The sequence below is a fragment of the Coenobita brevimanus genome, chromosome 40, assembly GCF_032717465.1.
Source record: "Coenobita brevimanus isolate Jiangsu-jjx chromosome 40, ASM3271746v2, whole genome shotgun sequence".
Taxonomy (NCBI): domain Eukaryota; kingdom Metazoa; phylum Arthropoda; class Malacostraca; order Decapoda; family Coenobitidae; genus Coenobita; species Coenobita brevimanus.
Window position 1 is genome coordinate 1,684,524 of NC_136993.1, and position 27,622 is coordinate 1,712,145.

Here is a 27,622-nt window from a genome sequence, read left to right on the forward strand (position 1 = left end):
TCCCTAACACCTCTTCCTAAGCGAATTATTTTGCTTATTATTACACCTTGTCGCTCTCTCTTCTGTGCAACTTATATCATTTCATTATCACCATGCTCTGCACACATGACGTACAAAACGATATTAGCCAGCCGCGCACACAAATAAATCGCTAAGGTACGGGTGCTAGGGAGCTTCCTTATAACCGCCGTATTTTCGTCGGGTAAGAAAGCTCCCTAACACCTTTTCCTTGACGATTTATTTTCCAAACTGCTTATTAATATTCCTTGGTTTACTTCATATGTCTTTTCAATACCAATACAGATTGCATGAATAACACACAAGGATATAGTAACAGAGCAGAATCAGAAATAAATCGGTAAGGAAGAGGTGTTTGTACGCTTCTCCCTAGTACCTCTTCTTTAACGATTTATTTCCAAACAGCTCATTAATATTCAATTATTTGCTTCTTATGTCTTTTCAACATCAATACAGATTGAACGAATAACACACATGGATATAGTAACTAAGTAGAATCAGGAATAAATCGCTTAGGAAGAGGTATTAGGGAGCTTCCTTAATAGCCGTGAAAGGATACAATAACGGAGCAGAATCAGAGATAAATCGGTAAGGAAGAGGTGTCAGGGAGCTTCCTTAACGCCCAGAAAGGATACCAAAACTGTGCAGAATCAGAAATAAATCGGTAAGTAAGGGGTGTTACGGAGCTTCCTTAATCGCCGTGAATGGATACAATAACAAGGCAGGATCACAAATAAATCGGTAAGGAAGAGGTGTTAGGGAGCTTCCTTAACGCCGAGAAAGGATATAGTAACGAAGCAGAATTAGAAACAAATCGGTAAGGAAGAGGTGTTAGGGAGCTTCTTAATCGCTGTGAAAATACAATAACGGAGCAGAATCATAGATAAATCGCTAAGGAGGAAGTGTTTGGGGGCTTCCTTAATCGCCGTGAAAGGATACAATAACGGTGCAGAATCAGAAATAAATCGCTATGGGAGAGGTGTTAGGGAGCGTCCTTAATCGCAACAAGTCCCCTGAGTCGCAGTGCATTTATAATTATACGGCAGATTATGCATGAAATTACGTATGTACAGATTGGTTCCCTGTAAATTTACCTTCTCAGTGTGGTGTTTTGGGGGTTCAGTCTTAGTTTCCATGTGTGTGTGTGTGTGTGTGTGTGTGTGTGTGTGTGTGTGTGTGTGTGTGTGTGTGTGTGTGTGTGTGTGTGTGTGTGTGTGTGTGTGTGTGTAGATAAATAAATAGACAGATGCACAGAGGTAGGTATGGGTAGGTTGGTAGGTAGATTGATTGGTAGGCAAATAGATAGGTAGGAAGATAGGTAGGTAAATAGATAGACAGCATAGGAAGATACGTAGATAAACAGACAGCAGGGTAAATAGATAGTTACGAGTAGCAGCCTGGTAGGTATCGACAGGTAAATATATAGGTAGACAAGTAAAGAGATAAATAGACAGAGATAGATACCCATACATTACAAACAGAAAAATTAACATTATTAAATCTTAACGTTTGCTGTTGATAATAAATATAAACAGGCTATCACCTCAACATATACTGCAATAACTATCAGAGGAACCTTGGCAGGCTGTGGAAACTGCTAGAGAGCTGGCATATAAAATTTAATGAGAAATATAAATACCGAGTTTATGCAAGGCTCAAGTACTTCTCATAGTCTCTGTATTCGGTTTCTTTTCAAATGACAAAGATCAAGTAACCAAGGAGATTCATTCCTACCCCGTGACTCATGGCTCATCGAATTTCATATGGCGAGGACTTAATATTCAAATTGTACTTGCATAATTCCGTCAGGCGAAAACAAACTCATTCATTATACATCTTTACCCCAGTATCTTATCACTGTAGGCAGAGCTCTGGCCTAAACGGAAATAGTAATCTTTAAAGTGAAAAGCTTATTTCTTTGCTATATAACAACCACTGTACAGGACTTGAGGGATAACAGTACCCAGCTAACTCCCTAGGGCGAACTGAACATATTAAAGGCCAAATAAACTTTCAAAATTCTCACACAGGGTAGGCCTGTCACCGACCCAACCTGTGTAGTAGGGGGCTAAACATCAATACAATGGCTGTTTATTAATAAAACAAACTGCTTACCTCAGCCCTTTCCACAACACCCTAGGGATATGTCCGCTTAGTTTCCATAACCTTAGAACACACCACTTCGTCACAATATGCATAAAGTGACAGCAATATGCCAACGAGAACGACCACACATCCAACGGTGTCAGCGCAATGGCGCCAAGTTATTGCTTTCGAGTACCGTATAAGAAAATAATAGTATGATGATAAGTAATTGTAGTAGTAGCAGTAGTAGTAATAATAATAATAATAATAATAATCTTTGCTCAGTGGTTGCATTACTTTTTACCTGATGCTAATTATTTAAGCATTCCAAAACTGATCAATATCAGATAAACATCATCTTGGGTCTAAATTTAAAGTTTTTCTAGGCATGTTACTACTGTTCCCGTGGGAGCAACCACCATCCAATCAATGTAGTACTACCTTCAGGTGTCGAAACTTTATTCAAAGCCAAATGTCTTCTTGCACCCCAAGAAACCATTTACAGTGGATGGTAACTATAAAACCAAATGGACGCCTGATGGACGAATGGCTTAAGCACTCCAACCTGATGTTCCCCTAAAAGGATTATAGTACTGTATATCCAAGGGATTCACAGCTTATAGGCTTCCGCTCACGGATTAATTGGCTTGTCACTCTCGCCACTGACATCTGGAATACGTACTCTCTCATATATACACTCTCGATGAAGCATAATCCCAAAAGGGGTGGCCATACAAACGAATCGTCTGTGTCACCCTGTCCCCTCTCAAACCGACCACTCTTCACCTCATACCCCCTCTCTTAGTCCTCTCCCAAGCATAGAAGCTGCTAATAGAGAAAATCCCAATCAGTTCATCTATCATCCAGTCTTTTAAGGTGTTTAGCTATATAGACAGGAGTGCTTGGTCAGGCCAAAATAACCATCGCTGAGATGCAGATACTGTAGCAAGAATGGAATGAGATGCAGACAAGGGAGCTCTGGAGCAGAACAGAATACTGAAAAGCAATTATCTTGTTATCGCAACCTAGGCAGGCACGAATAAATGCCTTACAAAATATATTGTATGTCCTTTATGGAAAGGGAGTTGATATTGTTTATAAAGGTTGAACATGCTTTCATGCATTGGTCTTGGTTATCTAATGGTGGCTCTCCACATTACTTGATCTTTGGCAACTTTCCTATTCAGTTCCTTAATCCTGAGGTCACGCTGTCTTCACCCAAGGTCTTTTTTTGGTCTGTTTCTATCAACCCCTATATGTATTAGGGAGCTTCCTTACCCAATGAGCATACTGACCCAGGATTCATTTATAACGCTTGTGAAACCCTGCAACCAACAATACAAAGATCCTCGGATCACCTCTCATTCCCACCTCTGCCCTTTCCATGTGGAGGCATATAACAGTGGAGACGCACCAGCCTCTAGCCATCTCTTTCATCAACACCCCCACTATATAGGTCCAATGCACTTTGCAGAGGAATTTTATCTTTTAAACAATTCTGCAATCTGAGTTATATAGTAAGCACTGGGAGAACAGAAAGGCTAAAAGATTATGCATTGAAAGGGTTATGGATCTCAGCAGTACCTTATCATCTTTATTTGTGAGTCATCAAGAAGGACACTAGATAAAAGATAAAAAATATATTAACATTTAAAAGGCAGTATCAAGTAAATGTCCAGTGCCCATACCCGACACATGGCACAACACGACGATACAGATGAAAAAGAAAGGCACCACCATTGCTTGTGCTTATGAATTATGTGGAGCAACCGCAGTCATACAGAGTGGTAGGTGGTGGCAACCATCATCCACTCACTTGATGCAGTGCTGCCTACTTATTCCTTCACCTTTATCATTCTTTTCCTGTGTCTGCCCTCCTCTCTTCCTATTTCTGCCTTCTTTCCTCTCACTTTTTATTACACGTCTTTCCTTTTCTGGTGGCCTTCCATTGAGTGACAAGTCTAAAATTTACTGTATGCCAGGAAACCATATAACCAACCCATACGCTTTCCCTACATGTCAACAAGTGGGTTAGCGGAGAGTTAGTGTCCCTCCCCTTAGAACAACTAACAAAGACACAGCCACCTCTTACGGGATAATGGCGTCTGGCTGAAGACAGATGAAGAACTGTAGTCATAGTATTAAATGGAAAAATATCACGACTTTACACAAATATATTACAAGAATACTGACTTTATAAATGCATGTAATAAAGTACAGGGAGGGGGAGGCTGAGGATAAGATGGAGGGATGGAGTGGAGGGGTATATGAGAGAAGGGGGTGTGTGGGCTGGGAGCAAGGGCGTGAAGTGGCATTGGACAGGGCGACTTGGAGTCAGTTTGTTTGTGGCCACCCCTTACGGGACTGAGGCCTCTGGCATTAGACAGATAGATAGGTCTAAAAATACTATATTGCTTTTACTCTAACTTGGTCTAAAAATTGTCATCTCTCCATCTTTAATGCAGCTGGAACATCAGATTAACACTAATATTTAATGCTACTCACAAAGAAGTGCTATGGATAGGACGCATAGCCACAGTATTGACTTTTTCTGCAAATGAGGTATACAAAATAAGCTGTGAATGAATGAAAATCTGGGCCAAGTTAGAGCAAAAACAATACAGTCTACCATTCAAGAACAAATATTGTCCTTCTCATTTAACAACAATGGTGACTCTGAAACGGGTAATTACAAAAAACACTAATGTTCCCTCTTCAGCTTGTACTGTACTCAAAAATACAATTGATTACCAGAATTCCAAAATCTACCCCAAATCATCAACCACCAGACTTGAGCATATATTCCTCTCTAAATTCAACTACAGACAACTACAGTATACATTTTATACTTGGGGGGTTATTCATGTAATGCATAAACACTGCTACAGGCCAGGTCATTCATGCATGTGAGTTCTACACTAGTTTACCATATATCTGTTGCCTAGTTGCTGTGATGTGAATGAAAAATATGGACTGCAAGAGAGACAAAAATTTCATGGGACAGGTATAAACTGTTCTTGAAGGGATATACGGTACTGTGTTTGGAGGGTGATGATGAGACAAAAAATGCTGTTTTAACCACCGTTACTTATGGATATGAAATGTGGGCAGTGACAGGGCAATTATGGACTGGCTGGATGGACGGACAGACAGAGAAAACTACCAAATATTAGGATGCTTTACCCATCTATTAAGCTGGTAATTAAAAAAATATTTGCTGATGGTTTGGTATGTGAGTTGCTATGAGAATTTTGGGAGCTTGAATGATGTATGTCTAAGTGTCTGGTCCATTTCACTGGGTATGCTGTTAGCTCTAATATTTTACATCTGTATACAGCAGGATGGCCAAACCCCTGATCTCCCTGCATGCACCAGAGAATGTGAAGCTCACTATGGTGCCCCTGTTAACTGGGCAGAAAGACACAAATGCAGTATCCATCGAAAAACCAAACCTCCACACCCTTTCCTGTGCCTCAGTGTGGTGAGGTGCTATCTACAGCATGGGAACTTCAGTTCACTGTACAGGACAGCCATGCAGGAGTGGTTGCTTACCTGCAGCTGATTGGTCTGCCCAGCATGACAGACTAGGGCTACTGAACAACAATCCATAGAGGGGAGAGCACCCAACGGTGACAAGAGGTGTATACAATAATCCAATAAACACTTTGTCTATATGCTACTATAACTCCTTCATGTTCCAGACATTAAATATAACATTAATAACTGGAAACTTCCAGTACATATACAGTAGATGCTCGATTTAATGAACACCAATTTAGTGGAAGCCCAAGATAACGGATTCCCCCCCCCCCAATATTTTTGTGCTATTTACAGGTAAATTTCTGTTAAACTGAGCATAATTCTGTTAAGGAAATTCCGTACTCAATACAGTAAGACCGCACTATAACGGACTAATTGGGGCGTAAGCCATTCTGAAAAACGTGAAATTCCGATAAAAGCGACATCCGGACTTCCCCCTGCTAACCCGGACTTTTTCCGATATATCAGACATCAGTCCGGATCTCATGAACAGTTTTTGAACTGTTTTGACTACCACTACAGTACTGTACTGTGTTATAACTTCACAACATTAATCAAATGGTATAGTATATATAATAATATTGTACTGTACAGTGATAAACATGTCTTTTATTTACCTTATTGTGGCGAACATACCTGAAGTGGTCAGGCAGTCCGGACTGCTTCTGGCTTTATCGGACTTTTTCCGATATACTGTATAGGAATTTAGTCCAGTAGCTCCTCATGTCCGATAAAAGCGAATTCCGGTCTATTGAAGTCCGTTATATTGAGGTTTTACTGTAATTCACTTCTGGGGATATTGATTTTGGGTTCAGACTGCTGTGTGTAGCACAAACAGTTAGCACAGTTTGCTAGGTTTCAGTTGCCATCAGGGATTTAGCAGTATATAGCTCGAAATAATGGAAAATTTTCCTTCATACTGAGCCTTGGTTACAGAACTCAATTTAGCGGAAAATTCAAGATAACGGAACAGGGGCTGGCCGAATTAGTTCATTAAACTGAGCATCTACTGTATTTTATTCCTGCACTTGGCATACCTACCCTACTGTACTATCACTAAAAACTTTCAAAAGCTGGTTGGCTCACAGATTCTGGATCTCTGATATTCAACTGCATAAAATTTGTAGTTGTTCGAATATTATACATCTGGTAACACTTAACATTTATCACATAAATTTAAAAGAAGTAAAATAAGAAAATGGGCAATTATTACTTGACATATAATTTAATTAGAGAATATGTTATAACAACATAATAACATATACCATATAAATTTAAGAGAAGTAACACTGACACATATATATCTTGAATCAACAACTTCTTAAAGAAGTCAAATTTAGGGAAAGGTAAGTAAATATTAAGTACACTCAAACCTCAATTTAAGGGACTAAATGGGGAATCAACTTGTCCTTTACTTGAAAATGTTCATTATTTTACCACATATAAGGACATTATTATTATGAAATGCAACGATTGTTTCACTTATTTATTTATATGATTATGAATATTATTTTACGGATACTGTATATAGAAACATATTAATGTATATAACCTAGATATTACTTATCATTTTTTAATGGTCTTGCCCATTTGTCAGGTAGAATATGTAGTCCCTTAAATCCTAAATCCCTTAAATGGAGGTCCCTTAAATCGAGGTTTGAGTCTAAATATTAACCTTCTCAGCCCAAACATCTTTTAAAATTTATTCTTTTTATTTTCCAGATAATTTTATTTAACTTAGGACAGATTTTTCATACCAGAGAGTAAATACAGCTTCATCAACCCCTTCCAATAGCAAGGGGCTTTCCTAAGCTGAACACAATCACCGTGTTACAGCAAGAATAAATTACAGTGACATTCATGCTAAATGGGTTTAATACCTCACAACACAGCCATCCTTGTACACCATGGTAACACTCTCGGCAGCTCAAATGATGCACTATTGCCAGTTCAGTTAAAACATTCTCTCCAGTTGAAATGAAACACTGAAGGACTCCTGGTTGTTCAAATGAAACACTGCCAGAAGTTTAACATCTTCAATAGTGGGGCATATGTTTCGTTTTACAAGTTTAACTCCAGATGATTTATGGCACAGAGCTTGAAGAGACTTTCCAAACTTGGGGGGTTAGATACATCAAGAAAATCCTCAAAAAGACAGGGCTTTCTTTAACTGAATACAACTGTCTGGTGGCTGCAAGAACAACATAAAAACGATGTCATTTAAAATCAATGGGTTGACTGAAGTGCTCTCATCAGTTCCAATTACTTCCCCACTGTGACGACGATGTACAAGCGGTGGCAAAGTTCACACTGGGTGGAGAAGCTGCAGCGGCCATTCTTAAGCCAAACCTCCCTTATTTCCATGCACTTCACCACAGGAAAGTCCCTGCTCTAACCCTGATGAGGTGCCGGATCCCTAAATGGTGTGTGTACTGTACTGTAACTGTCAGACAGACCCACAGAAGCAGTTGCTTACCTGTGGTCAACAGGTCTGCTTAGCTAGACTGACCTGGGTTAAACAACAACAACTCCTCCATTCTGATGACATATATACTCTTTTAGTCACTTCTTGCTACCTTCAGATGATTTATTCAACTTGGGATCTTTAGTAACAAGGGATTAACAATATTCCTATCTACCCTCTCCAGTTATAAAAGCATCTGAAGGCAGCAAGAATAACAAATCAAATACAGTATGCATGACTGGACTGAAAGGGTTAAGTGTTAAGGAAATGGAAGTGAAGTGGTCTTGGAAAAGTAAACTGAGGCCCTCTTGGAAACTGCAACAAAGTGGTCTTCAAAAACGAAGTGAAGTGGTCTTGGAAACTGAAGGGATGTGGTCTTGGGACCCGAAGTGAAGTGACCTCAGAAACTGACGTGAAAAAGTCTCGGAAGGTGAAGTGAAGCACTCTTGGAAACTGAAGTAAAGTGGTTTCGGGAACTGAAGTCATACATTCTCTGAAACAAGCGAAGTGCTCTTGGCAACTCAGTGAAGTACCCCAGAAACTCAAGTGAAGCACTCTCAGAAACAAATGAAGCACGCCTGGAAACTCAAGTGAAGCGCTCGAGTTTAGCCTGGCAGGACTTAAGATGGGCAGCAATGACTCCAGCCGAGACATCTGCTGAAGCACTTAGGTCGGTGAGGTACTCGGCAATGTAGTCCAGGCACTGTTCCCTTACTGCACGTCTGTGAAGTAGAAGGGAACCATTATTAGCAACATCATTACCATAATCATCATCATTAGTTGTCCTCAAAATTACTAGGCCTACCAGCAATACCATCATCATCACTGTCATTGTCAATACTACCACTATTATCACCATCATCACTGTCAACATTATCATCGCTTTCATCATCATCATCATCAGTGTTACCTTTACTCTTATTCCTGGTACTGGAAAGGGATGCCTTCATGTGGTGGCACTGATATAACTGGGTGGCTCAACTGCCTGGTTATACAAACACTCTTCACATTCCCTAGGCTCACATAAGGAGAATAGTGGACTGCAGAAGGGCAACTTCAGCTTGTGGTCCACGGGGTTCATGTCCAGATGAGCCTGGGGTTGCAACTACAACTTCTACTACCCTATTCCCATTACCCCAACCACTTTATCTCACTTTTATTAATGTCATTACTAAGGAAATCCCTGTTGCATGTGGGATATTTCCACTTTATAAGAGCTGTCTGACACATGCAATATGAAAGAAGGGTCTTCACTCTGTGTACTGAAGTGGTGCATTAGCCCAACTGTCATCATACAATTTTTAGATGCCTTGTGGTCTAGCAAGGTGAGGGGTTTCATTCATGTATGACCCATAAGGGTCAAACTGAGGCATGGCTAATGCATGCCATTTCTGTTCTCCACAGGGAAACCTCCCAAAGCCTTCGGGTTAATGTGAATAATGAAAATCCTGTACTGTGTCACCCATTTATTCTCTGTGTTTAGTGAAAGTGTAACCTAAGGGCACCAGTCTGGGAAACAGTTGTGTACTATGTGCATGTTCAATTTTCCAAGAGACAACTGGAGGCTTTGTGAAGGAGTAATATCACACGAAGCTTCAGTCAGTCAATCACACTTCCATGTTCTGGCCTATGGTATTTTAGCCCATGGCCCTTACATCCTCCAGACCCCTGCCACTCTTGCCAGGACCTGACCTGTAGTAGACTCAGGTGCCTACAACTCAAAATGGCACTAATACAAGACTGGATGTTAACAGTCTTTTATTCCAACTTACTTCTGCTGTGGGTGAAGGGAGGCTGAGGTCTGGATAAGCATGGTGATGAGGTGAGCAAGGACAGCCAGCAGATGGTGAGGTGAACGTTCTACCTCCCATACACTCTCACCGCTGTGGTACAATCTGAAAACACAATCACAATGGTACAATCTCAAAGTTACAGTAACAAATGTGCAACCTCAAACTATGTATGGTACAATCTCAAGAACATCATATACACATCCATGCCCTAGCTTTACTCTGGTACAATCTAAAAATACTAACATTTTGGATAATGTGTGTGAGTGAAGTACAGAGGGAGATGGGAAGGGAGAGCGGAGAGACCATGGCTGAGCTGGGGGGATGGGGTGGAAAGATAAATGAGATCTGAGCCTGATAATACACTTACTTGTGATAGATATTGATAAGTTTGTTGATGGGAATGCCACAACCCTGGAGTGTAGTGGCCACCCAAGATGTCTCGGCTTTCAGCTGCACAGACCGAATTTCACAATGCTTTATTATGTGCTCTGAAATAAAGTGAAGAAAAATGGTTAATCTGGAGTAACACGGGGGAAAGCTTGTATATATTAACGATATTTTTGGATAAACAGGGTTGCAGATGATGCAATACAAACACCAGTCCATTTTAACTGATTTTTTTTTTTAATAAAGTGGGTTACAGAGGATGGAAAACACACACCACAATTTATAGGTCTTTTACTCTAACTTGGTCCAGACTGTTTCCCCTTTTCCAGTTTGTTTCACATAGCTCAGTGGCAGAAAGACAGTGCTATGACTCCACATTCTTTCCATTGCAGTTCTTCACAACTGGCATCATATTCTAGTACCGTACTGCAGTAATCTACTACCACGACTTACCACTCACGACGCAGAGATGTTAAAGGTACAAAAATAAAAATAAAGCACACAACAACAGAGTACGAGAGGGAAAGATACTGCCTGTCATCTGTAGAGGAATGAGACACATGGAAGGAAGGAACACGAAGCACACAACGAGAGGACAAGAAAGGAAATTATAACCTGTTGTTTGGAATGGTATAATATGGAAGGCAGACACAATGCTGGTAGCACACTTTCAGCAAACTTTTATTCATGGAGGAACCTGTAGCCAACCACAGGAATGATGGCATAATATTCAATACACATGTCGAGGAGACTTACCCAGAAGGAAATAGCTGGGGTTGCCAGAATAAAGGCGGGCAAGAGCTTTAATCTTGCTTGATAATGAATCCACTCTTGTCTCAACCGGCATACCACTGGTGGCCTCAAGTTCACTGTCAATCAGCTTTGTCCATATTGACTGAAGAAGAATAATCAATAAATCAATTAAAATGAAGCAATTCACTCCCTTACAAATCCCTCATAATAGGTTGGCCAACTGTTCACTGGCTAACAATTGCTAGACGATTGGAAAAATAATACAATACAGAGATGCAGTACCCAAAGAGACTCATTTCTATCTCACAACTAAGGCTCACAAAATTTCAAGCATTATACTCAAGCTTTAAGAGTGGCCCACTTCTATCAGACAAATACAAAAGGACTATAGTAACCATGGCAACTCACTCCTAATTCATTACTCAGGCTAACTGAATTTCATGCAACCTATCTATCTATCTATCTACTGCCATATGCTTTATTCCTGTAAGAGGTGGCCACAAACAAATTGCCCCCATGTCATCCATTCCTCTGGCATTTGGCTGCCCTTCCCCCAAATCATACCCCTCTTTCTCTCATATCTCTCCACTCCATCTCTCCATCTCATTCTTGGTCTCCCCCTCCTCCTCTTCCTCTACAACGACAACATACTACTCAGGTTAGATAGTGACCCACTTTCATCAAGTGAAAAACAAGTCTATTATTGCTTACCTGGACCAGCTGCGGCTCAGAGTGTCCAGCACAATGTACAATGGCCAGCTTGCACTCCCACAAGGCCCAAGGCTCGGCAAACTTTTCATACAGCACCGTCAGCGTCAGCAGGGCAGAGTTGAGTTGGTTTATCACGTCAGCACCTGCGCCCTTCGACTGTAGCGCATCTAGCACCTGTGGATGCATAGTACTTGTGTTATAAGAAATTTATCACCATCATCATCATTATCATACTTACTCTATTTCATCACCACCACCACTGTTATTCTTACATTACCTTATTTTATCATCATTCTTGATCTATCATGATCCTCATTACTCTTCCTACATTTCAGTATCATCACCATCATATTCCATTCCCATCACCATTAAGTGTCAGGCAAGATATCTCTATACCGTCATGACCGTGCACTCACCAAAAGCTGCACTTTGGCCACTTCCTTCTTCTCTTCCAGATGCAGCATGAAGTCTGAGTAATTAGAGGCCGTGTTCATCTCACACGAGCTGAGGCACATCAGGGCACGTGACAAGTACTCTACTCGCACACTGACAGGGGTGTCACTGTGGCGGAAGAGAAAGACAGTGTAACAGTAAAAGTGGCTCTTGTGACAGTAAAAGTAAAAATGCAAACAGGTGATCCCATGTTGCTCCCTCTGAAGTGTAGAGCTGGTTATTTGGTTCAGCACATTTAATGGTACATGATCAATCAACTTCCCCTGATGGCATAAAAAGTCACTTCTTGGAGCTATATTCAATGTGTGTATCAAGGCCATCACTGTACCTGGGATCTTCCAAACACAAGCCCACTAGATACCCTGCAAAAAAGTCAGTCCAATATTACCCCTGCTGAGGAGTATAATCCTGACACCAAGTTATTCTAGACAAGACCACTAAAAATTACATGCAACTGGAGAATACAAGGAGCCACTACAGTATTTTTTCTTTCTGTTGTGGATGAAAGAATTGTTAAAGAAGAGAACGGGAATTTAGGGAATGAATAACACCCAATTTCAATAAGTGGACATAATTCCCTATGGTCCTGATGGGCAGTAAAAGACTGGATAATTGATGGATGGCCCTTGTAATTTATCCCTCTGAATAATTAATGGTACTGAGAAATAAGACAGGAGAATGTAAAGCTCTTATAATTTCTGTCTCGGTAAAAGAGAAGCGTCATAAAATAAAAGTGGAAAACTAAGAAATAAACATTAAAAAGTTCTAGAGATAATAATAATATAACAGAAAATATATCATTACTTAGAAGGAATTAACTATCATCCAAATCAACAGTCTCATACCCAATCTGTTCTGCCAACATCAGCAGTGTCTTTGCAGCCTTATAGTAGTCGCGATTCCTCTCATAATAGCGCCACAGCAGGTGGTTGAGCGGGGCCTGTCCGTTGGAGCGTGTAAGGAAGGCTTCAAGGTACGGAGAGTTGAGGGCAAGGAGGCGATCAGTGCGAGAGGTGTCCACCAGCCACTGGAAGAGCGTCACGTGTGCCAACTCATCCCCACTGCTGACCGCTAAATTCATCATCTGTTGGAGGGAAAACAATAAGGAATGGTAAGCTTGGGTACGGCATTTGAGCCAACAAGGAAGGTTTGAAGGTACGGCGAGTTGAGGGGAAAGAGGCAATTGGTGTGAGAGGTGTCAGCGCACCACTGGAAGTACATCCATGTGACAACTAATCCCCATTGCTCACCACTAACCCGATCGTTTGTGTTGGTGTGGAAAAAGACTATGACGGTACACCTTAGGGCACGCGACACACCTGACTGGCATACTGAGTGTCATGTACGGACGGTATGGTGTGGGGTGGAATTGTGGGGATGCTGGAGGAGGTGGGGGGTTGCCAGTCCCATTCCCAGCAAAAAAATAAAATCAGTAATTTAAAAACATAATCGCAAATACAGAAAAAATGTCCTGTAGGCTTTAATACACACCTGATTGGCATACTGTGTGGCATCTGTGGATGGGATGGTGGGTGGTGGGGGTGTGGGTGGGCCAGGGCGGGTAGGCACGCTGGGGGACGTTGGGGGCGCGGCTCCCGTTCCCACCAACTGATTCAGCTGGTCCATTACAAGTCGGTAGCACTCCATTCTGAAAAATAATGACAGTTACAATACTCACATCTACCCTATGTTTTATGGACCATTAATCATGCTATAGTGCATATATTCTAACCTCACAAAGATCCTTAACCCCTCTCAGATCAGTTGATGGGCAAGTGTAGTCAGATTAGAGGACTGACATGACTGGATAACCAAGGAGATTTCTTCCTAGATCACAACTAAGGCTCATCAAATTTTATACAACCATGACTCAATACTAAAAATGTCAGAGCAGCCCAGGTCCATCAGGCAAAAACCATCTAACAACAGCTTTTGCAGGTTCATTCACCTACCTTGCTGTAAATGCAATATACCCCTGGTGGTCTTCAGGAGGCTCATTGTTCTTATAATAATGTAGAGCCAGTCCAGTTGGGTCTCGCTGCCCTGCCACACTCAGGCACAAGTCCACCACACCTTCATATGCACCACCACTGGCAAGCTGACTGCAGATCCCACCCACATTTACGTGCTGACCGATCTGTTTGCAGAGCTGTGGCGTGGAAGGAACAGAGTTGTTAATCATCAATTTAAAACTCATCATTACTACAGTACCATCATAACCCTACTTTCCATACATAAACAGGATAGGCATGATCCAAAACTGGGTAGGCATAAAAGTATGAGAATTATTCAAATTGTCCTGTTCCATGAGCCACACATCCAATGCAATGGTGTTGGGGAGGAGTGCCTTTGGGTGGCAGCACTAACATAACTAGGCGGTGGAGCTATCTGGTTATACAAACATCCCTCACCTTCTTCCTTATCCCCTGAAAAGAGGAAAATGAACTACAGGAGGGTAGCTTCATCCTGCAGTCTATTGTGTGTAAGTCTAGGTGAACCTATGGCCACACTAATGACAACAATAACATCCAGTGCAATAAATACATCCATCCAAGAATATATCCAACACTGCAAAAACACCAAACACAAAAAGCATTAATAAGCCTGGAAATCAAACAGACAGAAACAAGACATTTACTCACAGCCACGGCCTCCTTGAATCCCTTCTCCTTCTCTGCCTTGTTTGGGTTGGCTTTTGCGGCCAGGATAATCTCATTGGCTTTGGCTAACTTGGCATCCTCAACACGGTACAGACTTGGGCAAATCTCTCTCAGCCGCTCTGACACTGCATCTGATGAAGCATTGTCTCCATGGTACCTGAGGACAGACAGATGTGACACTAAAATGACACCTGTATTTTTATTCCTGCTACTGCTGTATTATTTTCTTCAGTTTAGGAGCTAAATGCCTAAACTGGGAGATAAACAGCCAACCCCTCACTACATGAAGTCTTCCATAAGCCAAATAAGATTAACTGGAATTGGGAAGAATAAAGTACGAAGCACAGTTTGTCCTCAACTAAAGATGTTCCACTTAGTTGTTTTACTAGTTAAGCTGCACATGATAAAACACTTTTCTTCACTTAAGCGATTTGCAATATATTATGGCACACTAATTTTGAAGTCATAAATGAGTTTCATGAGACAACCCCTCAGAGGATGCCTTCTTGTGGTGGTACCAACACACCTGGTTGGCTCTGTTGCCCAGTTATAAAAATATCCCTCCACTCCTTCCCTATTCCCCCCCAGTAGAGGATGGTGGATTGCAGGGGAAAAGATTCAGCCTGTAATTTGTTGGGTTCACATTCACTGAGCCTTGGGTTGCAATTACTACAACTACATACCCATCAGTCATGAATCACAAGCATGTCTCAATAAAAGCTACTTCACTTACAGCAGCAGCCTGCCTGCACATATCCTATACTTTACACGAGGACTGGCTGTACTTCAAAATGGCTTACCTGTCAAGAAGTGCCATAATGAGGCCTCGACACACCTCCCGGCCTGTCAACACCAGGTCTCGTAAAGTCATTGCTCGCAGTTGCTCTCGTAGATCCTAAAAACAGATCCACAGGTGAAAAATAAAAGACACAGGGAAAGTATAATTATTACCACCACCATTAATTCTTAAACCATACAGTATTTCCACCATCAGCTTCCAAAAGGTATTTTACACCACAAAATGGGGAGAACAGGAGAGTGACATAGGAAAAAGGAAAGCAAAAAGGAGAAAAAAAAATGTAATAAAACATGATTCATCAATATCCCTTCAAAGACTATGGTTTCTGGCTATTGATGGATAGAAACTAGTATATAGACAGACACAGATGGATAAAAATTACCTTATGTAGAGCAGATGTGACCTGTGTGATGCCGTGTGTGGTGAGCAGGGTAAGGAGCCGCAGCACCTCCAGCGCCTGTGACAGTAATGAACGCAGGGCCAGAAGGGAGGCTCGCTCTGGACCCTCCCCCAGATTTCGTCCCACACTACCACCAGTGCTGCAAGAAAATAGTGATGTGATAGAAAGTGTTAGGAGATATATACTAATGTGGTTTGGCCATGTGGAAAGGGTGGAGTGACAGACTAACTAGGAGAGTGTACAAGTGAGGTGGAGGGGGGAAGAGAGACAGGGAAACCAAGGATGATATGGAAGGATGGAATAGAGAGGTGTGTGAGAGAGAGGGCGGTGTATGAGTAAGTTGGGGGAAGGGCAGTGAAACGGCAGGGGACAGGGCAACATGGAGGCGATTTGTTTGTGGCCAACCCTTACAGGATTAAGGTGTCTGGCTACAGAGAGACAGATAGACAGGTAGATATAAAGACAGACAGACACACAGACACAGACAGACAGATGGACAGGTAGACAGACAGACAGTAAACATTTTATTGTTTCTTTTTCACATTAACATGTTATATTTTATTTCATTGTAAAGCATTTTTTTATACAGTAATATATTTATTACATTTGACTGGACTATATTTTTAAACATTAACATACCACACCTGATTTGATTCTGAGACATTTTTTTTTCACCTGTCACATCACAGAAAGACTTACATGTTGAGAGGCTGCAGAGGAGTGGCAGCGCCTTGATTGGTTGCCAGGAACTTCGACAACAGCTCAACATGACCAGCCAGGAAACCAACTTCCTCAGACACCATCACACCAACCAACTGAAAATAAGGAAATTACAATACTGCAATAAACCCTTTGACTTCCTCAGATTTCTTTACCATCCAGCCATCCTTCAACCCAGTGCTACTCCATTAGGAGTGTAGGGGCCTGGGGCTAGGGTATTTATTCCAGATTTTTTTTTTTTTTTTTTTTTTTTTTTACATGTCCAACTCTGGGCAAAGGCTCAGGGCCTATTTCTTGAGGGCAGTGGTCTATCCCAAAGCCCAGTAGTCCTCCTACACCTCCACATGTCACCACTTCGGCGCTAACACCCATTGTCCATACTGAATACATGCTAGGGCTGTCTCATACAGGACTGGTGCACTGGTATTAGCGGGGGTACTTTTACGACATGTCGGCGGGTCATCTTGTAGATCAGGAAAGTCTGCTTTTTAGGAAATTCAAATCCTTAAACTGTTCCCTGCCCCAGCCGGGATTCGATCCTGGTCCAGTTGGACTGCAGGCCGCCTCTCTACCGATTCAGCCACCGCCTCCCCCAAAGATGTGTGACATGCTTTTCGTCTCTTAGTGGCATGAAAAACAAACCACAACAAACTCCCGGAATATAATCCTTTTGGGCCACATACATTTGGAGTGCCAAAACGTGAAAGACAATGTGGCAGCTAAAAAAAAGTCAATGCAGCCTGGCTAATACATTACACCAATACATCCCACGAAGGCAAACCCCTGGTCTCCATACATGCATCAGAGATCTACTGTATCTCATAAAGGGAAATTTCTTCTGAACCAAGTAAATTCCCAGGTGTACCAGCACAGTAAAAGAGAAAATGTGACCCATGATAGCTGCTGAAGCCTTTGAATGTTATGATGTCTCTCAGTTAAAAATAAATTCTAAAGTTACCTGAACCACAATCCACTGCTCGTTAACATACCTAGGCTGAGAAATGGTTAGTGTGTTTCAAAATCCACAGATGATTCCCTGTATTATGATGTGTCTGGCAGAAAAGACAAACATGTATTACAGAAACAACGAACATGTTTTACGTGTGAAGAAAAAATCGTGGAACAGTGGGCATCCTTGTCCCTGACTGTCCCAACTCACCACAGGCTTGCCATCTACTTGCACCTCCTTAACAATGGGCATACACCAGGCCGACCGCAGCACTCTGGCCAGGTACAAGTAGAGGGCATTGTGTAGGGGGGAGAACTGTGCATCCTGGCCGACACCTGGGCTGATGGCCTGGCCTGGCAGCGGTGTTGACATTTGTGAGGGATTGAAGTCTGAAATATGGAAGCACAAAATCAATATCATCACTGGCGTACCTAGCAATCTGTCATCATCATCATCATCATCATCATCATCATCATCACCATCATCAGTCATCATCGTAATCATCATCACTGTTACTGTCATCATCATCATCACCACCATCAGTCATTGTCGTTATCATCATCACTGTTATAGTTGTTGTCATCCTCATCCTCAAAATCATCAGTCATCATCATCATCACCATCAAAGTCATCACTGTCATCATCATCATCATCAAAATCATAACTGTCATCATCACCATCATCATTGACATCCCAGCCTTTCTTGCACCTATAGATGGGGTCATCTTATTCTGGTTAGTTAGAAGGACTCACACTTTCCAGAAGTTGGATTTTCAGTGAAGTTGGAATGGCCTCAGCCCCTATTATTCTGACTTTGAGGTTTTACTGTATGTCATTATCATTCTGTTCCTTTTCCCCACATAGAAAGGGAGTGAGGCTGTTCTTGTGGCCTTGTGCTCATCTGGACATGAACCCAATGGACTGCAGGCTGAACTTACCATACAACACACCACCATTCTCCTTTTGGGGAACAAGGAATGAGCTGAGGGGAATCTGCATAACTAGTATATCCATACCATCACATGAATCTGTCTCTCTCCAACATCATGAAGTGAGGTGGTACCCAGACACATAGTAACTGTGTACGTACTGTAATTGGCCGGGGTTTGTGGAGGAAACGAAGCTGTTGGCGATGGAGTGATGTTTGTACCATACAGGAAGAGTGCACGGGTGGCCCACTCTGCAGCCTGGAATAGCCATCACCATCATATGTCATCGTTGTCAGTGCCATCATCATCATCAATGCCCTTTTTTCCATTAATTTAAGTGACAGATGATCAAGAAATGAGTTATCAATGCATATACATAGAAGAACTAAAAGTATTTCTTGTTTGAAGGAAAAAAAAAAAAAGTGTGTTAAAATGTTAAAACCATACTAGTGAATGTGCATATAGAATGGTTGACCTGTACTACCTGCGCTTACTCACCTGAGCATTGTGGGTGTTTGGGTCAGTAGCAATTATGAGGGCAGTAGCACAGGCCTGGGCTGGAGTCATGGCATTGAAGAACTCCTTAACAAGTGGGGCCTCTGCCCCTCCTGCCTCCTCCAGCAGGTGACGCAGCTGGTCCACAGGCCGCTGGAAAGTTAGGATGTGTGCACCATTGGCCGACAGGAGAACCAACTGCCGGGGAGCATGCTGGTGCTGGGTTACCAGTAGTGGTGGTCGCGTGCCCTGTCAACAGTCAATAATTTTATGTAATCTACTTATCTGCAACAACAAATGTGTATCTGTCTCCCAGCTCATAAAGACAGCAAGTGTCCATTTGTTGGTGATATGGTTACCACTCAACATTACTATTTTTATTATTTCCAGCATTACAAGAAACCATTTGGCTTGCCATTCAGTAATGAGTCACCTGAAGGTAGTACTTGATCAAGTAAGTGGATGATGGGTGCCACCACTCACTAAACACTTTAGTACAAGTGCAGTATATAAATAAATCTTTATACTAATCCTACTTCTCACTTACAAATATGAAAATACATCAAGGCTGTAAGTGACATGAGCCTGGTGGACGGCAAGCTCAAGCTGCCCATCTTCTACAGTTCACTATCTGTCTTTCCAGGGATATGAGAGGGAGCTGAGGGATGTTTGTATAATCAGGCAACTTCAAGCCCCAATTATATTAGTATCGCCAGATAAAGTCATCCATCTCTAGCACTGTCTGACAGCTAGATGAAGATATAAAAAGAAATTAGTGTTTGGGCTAAAACTATCTTCGTACCTGCACAGTTGGAGGGTTAAGGTTGGCGCACCAGAGCCGAGGTGTGACATCAGCCAGGGCCCACACGTAACCATCAACGGCCAGGGTGCTCTGGGACTCAGCCAGTGTGTGGTGGTATGGGTACTGTTCGCTGCTCATTGTCCACACTGTGTCAACTTCATTACTCTCATTTGAACACAGGACCCCAGTGCCTGTGGAAAGGGAATGGATGAGATCAATAGTGCTATAAACAGCTGTTCAAAATGATGCCACGGTTCCACTTCAGGAACTCTTATATTGGGACTGGTCATCATACAGAAGGTTCCTAAAGGGCTGGAAGTTTTACCACACAGCAAAATCAGGGTACTGAATTCCTAACTGTAGCTGTCTACCATTAAGAGATGTTGCAACAGAGCATAAAGGTACTCTACAATAAGGCTGACATCCTTTTCAACTTCAGCACCAGCAAAAAACTTGTCAAACAACTTGAGAGAGTCCAGCTGATGATATCAAATTTTTGCTGTCCACTGTGTTCACATGTAGTTGAGTCAGAGACCACAACAAGGAGAATGGCAAATACAAACTGATGAACCTACCATGTGAATATAAAGCCTTGTGCACTTTGGTGGGTCGGTAAACAGTAGCGTTGGCGGCAAAACCAGGAGGGAGACGCACATGGAGGAGGGTGAGCTGTGAGGGACGCTGGCTGTGTCCACCATTAAGGGGCGTTGTGGTGTAGTAAAGACGCACACCAGTACCTGTAATGTGAATGAGATTTTGCTTACTATTTGTCAGTAATGGTTATAAAAAGATTAAGGATGAGGTGGAGGGATGTGATGGAGAGGTATATGAATGAGGGTGGTGTGAGACGGAGGGAAGGCACCCTAATGGTGGTGGACAGTGTAACAAGACAAGGATCTGTTCTCTGCCACACCCTCTGGGATAAAGGCAACTGGTTATATACTGACATACACACACAGATGGGGTTAAAGTCAATCCATATTATCCCTTTTGGACCCCAGAGGACCTGATGCACAACAAACAATTTGTTCAGTCAGTTCCCAAATTAGAGCCTATAGCAGTACAGCACAGTACAATACTGTCACTTTACATGAGTTCATGTAACACGCTTTTCCCAAGAACAGTTCAATAAACAAAAATAATGTTCACAACAGAAATGTATGAAGGTGCAGTGATGTCATGACTGAAATTCTCATTGCTGCAATCTACTGGTGTGCTGTTACAGATCACAGATATAATTACAATTACAGCTTCACTTAGTTTCATTATTTTTATTCAATAATGATTTTCAAAATTTGAAATATACCAGTGTATTATTTTATTATGGAAGATTAGTTTCACTTAAATCGCTGAACACGGTATTTCCAAGAACATTATACAGTATACAGTGAAATATTATTGAAGTGGAACACTGACAACACCAACAATGAAATCATCATCATCATAACCTTTATATTCCCTCTTCCTTCATATACGGGTCTCCAACAATCAACTATCCATACCTGTAACCACCACCAAGTGTATGTGTGGAGACTCACTGGCACTGACGGGACACAGGCTCACAACACCCTTGAAGTTGGCTTTGTCCACCGTTCTGCAAGGCATAATTCATTACAAGAATAATGGAATGATCGGTGTTTTCATCTTTAACGTTCTTATAAACCTATATCCTGCTGCTGCTGCTTTTAACCCTTCTGTCTGGCCAAGTAAACCCATCAACCACAAGTAAGCAACTGCTTCTGTGGAACCATCCTACAGGTATGTTACAGTACACACAGGATCTGGCGCCGCCTTGTGGTAGACAGCCCTGCACCAAGGCTGGACCAGGTTCCTTCCCTTCGTGAGGTGCAGAGATACAAGAGGTTTGGTTCCTGGGTGGACTCTGGGTGTACAGCGTCAAAACATGTAGGCTTCTTGTAAGTAAGTATATCCTCTTGTAAAGCAAGGTAGGTAAACCCTCATGACTAAGAGGTGAAAACGTATACGAATCAGCAGATGTATCAAAGAACTATACACCATTCTTTCATTACTTCATATTATACAGCCTTGTAAAACCCAAAACATCTGAGTGCAAGCATCCACAAGCACTAACTCACTTTGCCACCTGTAGAGCCGCGTTCATAACAGTATTGTGTGTGACAGAAATAACACGACACATGCCCTTCCCATCATTCTCTAGGTCATACACCGTCACTGTCCCCTTGTCGCTTAAGGTGTACAAGATGTGTCGGCTGTCGTCTATCTCAATCTGTGGAAGAAAACATCACTCTATTAACTTTTCAAAGTAAGATTATTATTTTTATTTCATTCTTTCTACCTTCAGCTGATCTTACTCAGTTTACAAGGGATTTTTTGTTTTAAATCTGGATGTGTTCTGTATAGCTTTAAATTGCCCTAACACTAAGAGATGGGTGTTGGAGAGGGACGCCTTCATGTGGCGGCACTGATATAGCTTGGCACGTATGCTGTTCGGCTATACGAACATCCCTCAGCTCCCTACCTTTTCCTACAATGGTGGACTGCTGGAAAAAGGCAACTTCAGCCTGCAGTTCACTGGGTTCAAGTTCAAACTGGGAGTTCTACTGCTAAAACCACTAGGGTATAACAAAATAACATCACTAACCTGGTTAATGGGGTCATCCTCTGAGAAGGCCAAGAAGGGCAGGATATACGAGATGGCAGACTTGGAGTGATTTACCTTCTGGCACTTCCGGCTAAACCAGCCATCCTCAGCCTAAAATACAACATACATATGTTACTCATCATCATTATTTTTGCCCCCTTTTCCCACCTAAGTATTGGGTATGATACAGAACAAAGTATCCTCAGTCTAAAATATACAATGAAAGTTATGCAACACCAACATCATGACCTTTATCCGCTGTCTGAAGACAGGGAGAGACTCAGCTCATCTCATACTTTTAAAACTGGTCTCTAATGAAGTGGGGGGGAGGGGGAAAGTACCAATACACAGCAAACAAACCTGCACACTCTTACTTAAAAATTTATATACCATACCGTACATTTTACAACACATTCTCTACAAGGCAAGATGACAAAATGGTTCATCTAGAGAAACTTCATTAATACACCATGGGCACTGCAGATCTTTCCTAGGCCACAGTTTATGGGACAAACTTCCTCCCCAATCCAATTTTCTCTCCCTTCACCATCACTTCCCACTGACGTCATACCTGATACACCAGCTCATAAAGGCATCCATCCTTGGCCCCCATGAAGATTCGACCATTAGAGGTGCCCTTGATGGTGAGCACGTATGAGCCATCTGTGGGCACTGAGAAGAGAGGCTCCGGCAACAGGTGCATCCCAGAATTTCCCTCACCTGTAACACAACACAAATGTTAGTCCGATTTATAGGACAACATTTTCCTAATACAGACAGCTGGTACATTTATGAGTGAATGATTCTACAGGATTTACACCACTACTGTTGTTCTGGTTCCAGGCTCATCTAGACATGACCTCAGTACACTGAAAGCTAAGTTGCCCTTCTCCTGCAGTGCACCATCTTCGTTTTGAGGGATGAGAGGAGATGATGGTTGTAAAATAGTGATATCAGTGCCACTTCATAAATGCATCCCTCAGCACTGTAAATTTTAGCAAAGACATAAGAAAAGAGACAGTACTTTATTAATAAAAAACACATACATGAAGAGTAACAAAATACTGAATAAGCTGCTACATATAAACTGCACATTTGCAAAGACATCATCATCATCATCCTGGCACTGTTTCCCTCCCAAAGGATAAAGTGAGACATGATCTACAAACAAGCACTGAGAAAGTACAAAAGTCAAGAACCATGAACAACATATCCAGTAAAATGGACAGCACAAAGACTTCTCATAGCTGAACAGTCAAGAACAAAGAACTTACCATCTGCAGTTTGGGAGAAGGACACTCCAAGCAACACAATCTCTGAGGTGGTGGTGAGGCACAGAAGGTGTTCAATGTATGGCTTGAACACTCCCGCTTTAGGCTTGACCAGCCCCACACTAAGGATGGTTTCATGTAGACCATCAAAATATGCCAGATCACTCCTAAATAAATAAATAAATAACTGGTTAATATGGAGGCTTCCTAGCATTTCTTCCTTCATGATGCATTTGAATACTATCCTTAAAGATTATTTTCTAATGCAAGTTACTTAACATTTTTCATACCAACATACTTGCATCAATGATGAAAAGAGAGAATTATCACCATGACATATGCCAGGATAAACTGATAATATGAAAGCAGCAAGGAACCTTCTACTTTTAAAATAAAATTCTCCTAAGTTAAGTAGAAAATTATAATAAAAATACAGAGGAACCTTCCTAACTCATGGTATCCCAGCTAAAATAAATGGAATCTAGCTTTACTTCTCCCCTTCACAATATTCGCTGAAAAATGTGAATCGGGTCACTATCATTATATAGTATTACATGTGCTCTATAATCAAACAGAATATGTGGAAAGGATGGAGAGCCACAGCATTGTCTTTTACTGCCACTGAGCTACAAGAAATAAACTACAGAAGCACAAGAATATGGGCCAGGTTATTCTGAAAGTACTATAGACAACAAAGCACTTGTCTTCGCACAAATAAACTTACCCATCCTCATACAACCACACATATATGTCGTTGTCGATGGTCAGCCACGCTCGGTTGATTTCAGGAAAGAGTCCCATCATACAGTTGCATTGCATGTCTGTTTGCAATTGTTAAGGAAAAACTGAGGACACAATTTAAAAGGTAATAATGCAATCAATCATCATCAGGCTGTCTTCCCTCCATTTCATATCATCATTCATAACTGTCCATCCCATCCTAGGTATACACAATCAATCATCATCATCAGGCTGCTCTTCCTCCAACTCATACCACCCTCATTTATATACCTATCCACCCAATCCCTTCACCTCATTCTTCGTCTCATCTCCCCCTTCACGTCCACACATGAGTGGGTATAAGGGAGTTAAACGTGTGCTTCTCTGAGCACAAAAGGATACGCTGAAAGTGGTGCATCAGCTCGGATGGGAGGGGAACCTTGCGAGTGGTGTGGAGGTGTCGGGCCGAGCGCAGGTCACCGCTGTTTGGGTAATCACTTTCACTCAACCCACTGACTGTTGCACAACCTGTCAACACACTGTATTAACAAATATACTGAAAGAATGGCAGAATAAACTGAAAGGAATTAACTGGTTCCAGATCCACATGCCATCCAGCCTCACACAACTACAAATGTAACAATAGATTCAACATACTCTAAGAGACTCACAGGTAGTCAGGAAGTGATAAAATGCTGGCATCATAACTGAGCTGTTTATCCACAAGTCTGCTGGCTAATGAGGTGCTTAAAGTGAAATGTTTAATGAAGGCTAAAGCTAACTCCTTAAGGTTTTGATTCCTACGTTGAACAAAACCATGTACGGATAGACTGAGGGAATGACGAGGAATTGACTTGACCCAGTGAGACACCTGGTGGCATGGTGATAGAGTTCTTGGGTCAGAATACACTGTGGTCCTTGCGCTATATCAGTCCCAGGGGTGGCTAGAGGTATAGTATTTCTATCATGTCAATGGTAGGTCAATCTCCTACCCTTAGACTATGAAGGGGGTAAAATGGGAGTGGTATTTCTATCTATCCATAGCTAGATGCCTTAATCCTGTAACAAGTAGCCACAAACAAACTGCCTCTATGTTGCCCTGTCCCCTGCCATTTTGCTGCCCTCCCAACTTACATCCTCCTCTCTCAAAAACCTCTCTAGTCTATCCCTCAAATGGACCCCATCCACCTTGACACCCCTACAGACAAATGGATCAACCTACTCTGTGGTGATACTCGTAAGCGATCGACCAGAGAGGGGAAGCTGGAGTCATAGCTGAGGTGTTTATCCACCAGCCTGCCTGCCACCTCCAGGTCCTGAGCCCCTCCGTCCCCTCCACCTCCATCCCCACTGCTGAAGCTGAGGGTGGAGCTCAGTGTGTTCTGCTGCATCTGGACAAAAGAAATATCGGTATATCACGTGCTGGAAAAGAAATATGTTTGTGGCCACTTTCCCTGGGTTATGATGTCTGGGTATAGACAGGTACCGGTAGGTAGGCAGGTACAGTACAGTAAGAACGTAGGTAGGTAGTACTGTATATAGATAGACAGACAGGTATAGATAATTTGGCAGTTCCAAAAATGGTATTGGTATACTAACATGCCAAGTCATAAGGGAGATTCTGTAACACTGCTTCCTTAGCAATTTATTCATCACACTGCATTCAACATCCTCTTGTGTGGCACTAATACGAAGAAAAGTCATCTGCCCTGAAGGTCGCAATGTGGGATCCGGTGCTGCTCACAAACTCATACCGGCCTTTAAGAAACTAATGCTTTTCATTCAACACTGATGTGATAATGGTGGCCTCTACTATCTACACTACTGTACATGGAAAATTTCAAAACAAATCAACCATAAGTAAAAAACAAAAATAAAAAAAAAAGTATGATCCTGATTTTTTATTATTATTATTTTTTTTTTTATTATTATTTTTTTTTTCAGCTAAGACTAAGATTGGCAATTGGTCTCAGCCTGGCTTGAATGATAAGGATTGTTGGTTGGGTCTGGTGGCATTTGGGTAGGTTAATGCCTAGAATGGCTTGAAATTCACCAGTTTATTTTCACCATTACTGAGAACTGGGTTGGGGTACATGTTCACAAAGCCATAACACTACAGTAAAGGCCCATCAATATCTCGCTTAATTTTAATTTGCCAAAGAAATGTCACAGACCAAAGTTGACTTAGAACTGTGCAAGAGAATGATTCTTATTATAATTTCTAAGGAATCTGGTGTTAAGATTTTGTACACATTAACCGAATGTGGATGCAATGTGTTCACAGCCGTCCCATCTGCAGTTAATTTTCCCCTCCATTTTTCAATATGGCAACTGCATCCCAGCATTACTAGCTATTTTCCTTGTACCATATTTTTTAGTTTCTTTCCCTTACATTCTTCCTTGTTTTTCTCAAACATACAAACAGGCAGGTCCTACTGATCAATACGGCTCTGGTAACTAAATCGGTAATCTGCTAGAACTGAAAATACACAACATTGCTCTCCAGGGAAGGAAATAGGTTACCACAAGACAATGTTTGCTTCGTGGTAATAATAAACAGGTTAAGAGAACTAAGCAATCACTATACATAATATTCTTGATCATATTAACACCCTCTGGCTCCTATGACTCACTCAGCTGAATAAAATCATCTGGTGGTGGGTGGAACTAATTTGTCCCATCATAAACAGCTAATGATGGCAATATTAGCACTCCCCGATCGTGATTCACTCTCAGCTATATAAAGCCGTCTGGTGTCAGCTGAGATAAAATACTAGAGCTATCCGGGCCATGAAAGGGCTAAGCACAGAGCCTTAGGTAAACAACATCAAGACAAATATGACAACACGAGACAAGCTTAAGGCACCGCATAATTAAACATACTTTTCTTAATAAATACACAAATAAAAAACATTTTATTAATTCAGTGGACTACATAAAGGTAACTTACGGCCGCGTGAGGCACAGACTACCCAGAAGACATAAGAAATTCCCAAGGTGACACGAAATAAAATTTAAATTCCGTCGGCAGCAAGAAACGCGCCAGACAT

The 27,622-nt window shown here is 41.8% G+C and overlaps 1 protein-coding gene across 1 annotated transcript; it reads right to left on the reverse strand.

Annotated features, from left to right (window-relative positions):
- Window positions 1–8,669: 8,669 nt before the first annotated feature.
- Nup154 (nuclear pore complex protein Nup154) lies at window positions 8,670–27,596 on the reverse strand. Its single transcript, XM_080270391.1, has 27 exons — window positions 27,523–27,596; window positions 25,795–25,963; window positions 24,975–25,100; window positions 24,577–24,673; window positions 23,856–24,019; window positions 23,153–23,301; window positions 22,582–22,692; window positions 22,055–22,206; window positions 21,461–21,552; window positions 20,534–20,695; window positions 19,959–20,149; window positions 19,160–19,405; window positions 18,823–18,919; window positions 17,943–18,121; window positions 16,763–16,878; window positions 16,046–16,202; window positions 15,665–15,759; window positions 14,847–15,021; window positions 14,157–14,353; window positions 13,696–13,852; window positions 13,050–13,288; window positions 12,168–12,312; window positions 11,752–11,925; window positions 11,044–11,182; window positions 10,268–10,388; window positions 9,880–10,002; window positions 8,670–8,829 (listed from the first exon to the last, which is right to left on the reverse strand). Exons 2-27 carry the CDS (start codon window positions 25,961–25,963, stop codon window positions 8,694–8,696), a joined length of 3,909 nt encoding a protein of 1,302 aa, XP_080126517.1. The 5' UTR covers window positions 27,523–27,596; the 3' UTR covers window positions 8,670–8,693.
- Between the last annotated feature and the right edge of the window lie 26 nt (window positions 27,597–27,622).

What these genes read in the sequence shown, in the direction of transcription:
- Nup154 (XM_080270391.1), bottom strand. Translation starts at nt 25,963, where the DNA reads ATGCAGCAGAACACACTGAGCTCCACCCTCAGCTTCAGCAGTGGGGAT. An exon ending in CAAGGCTTTATATTCACATG is followed by an intron (nt 20,150 to 20,533) that starts GTAGGTTCATCA and finishes CCCTTTCCACAG; the next exon opens with GCACTGGGGTCCTGTGTTCA. An exon ending in CCTCTGCAGCCTCTCAACAT is followed by an intron (nt 16,203 to 16,762) that starts GTAAGTCTTTCT and finishes ATTTTCTTGCAG; the next exon opens with CACTGGTGGTAGTGTGGGAC.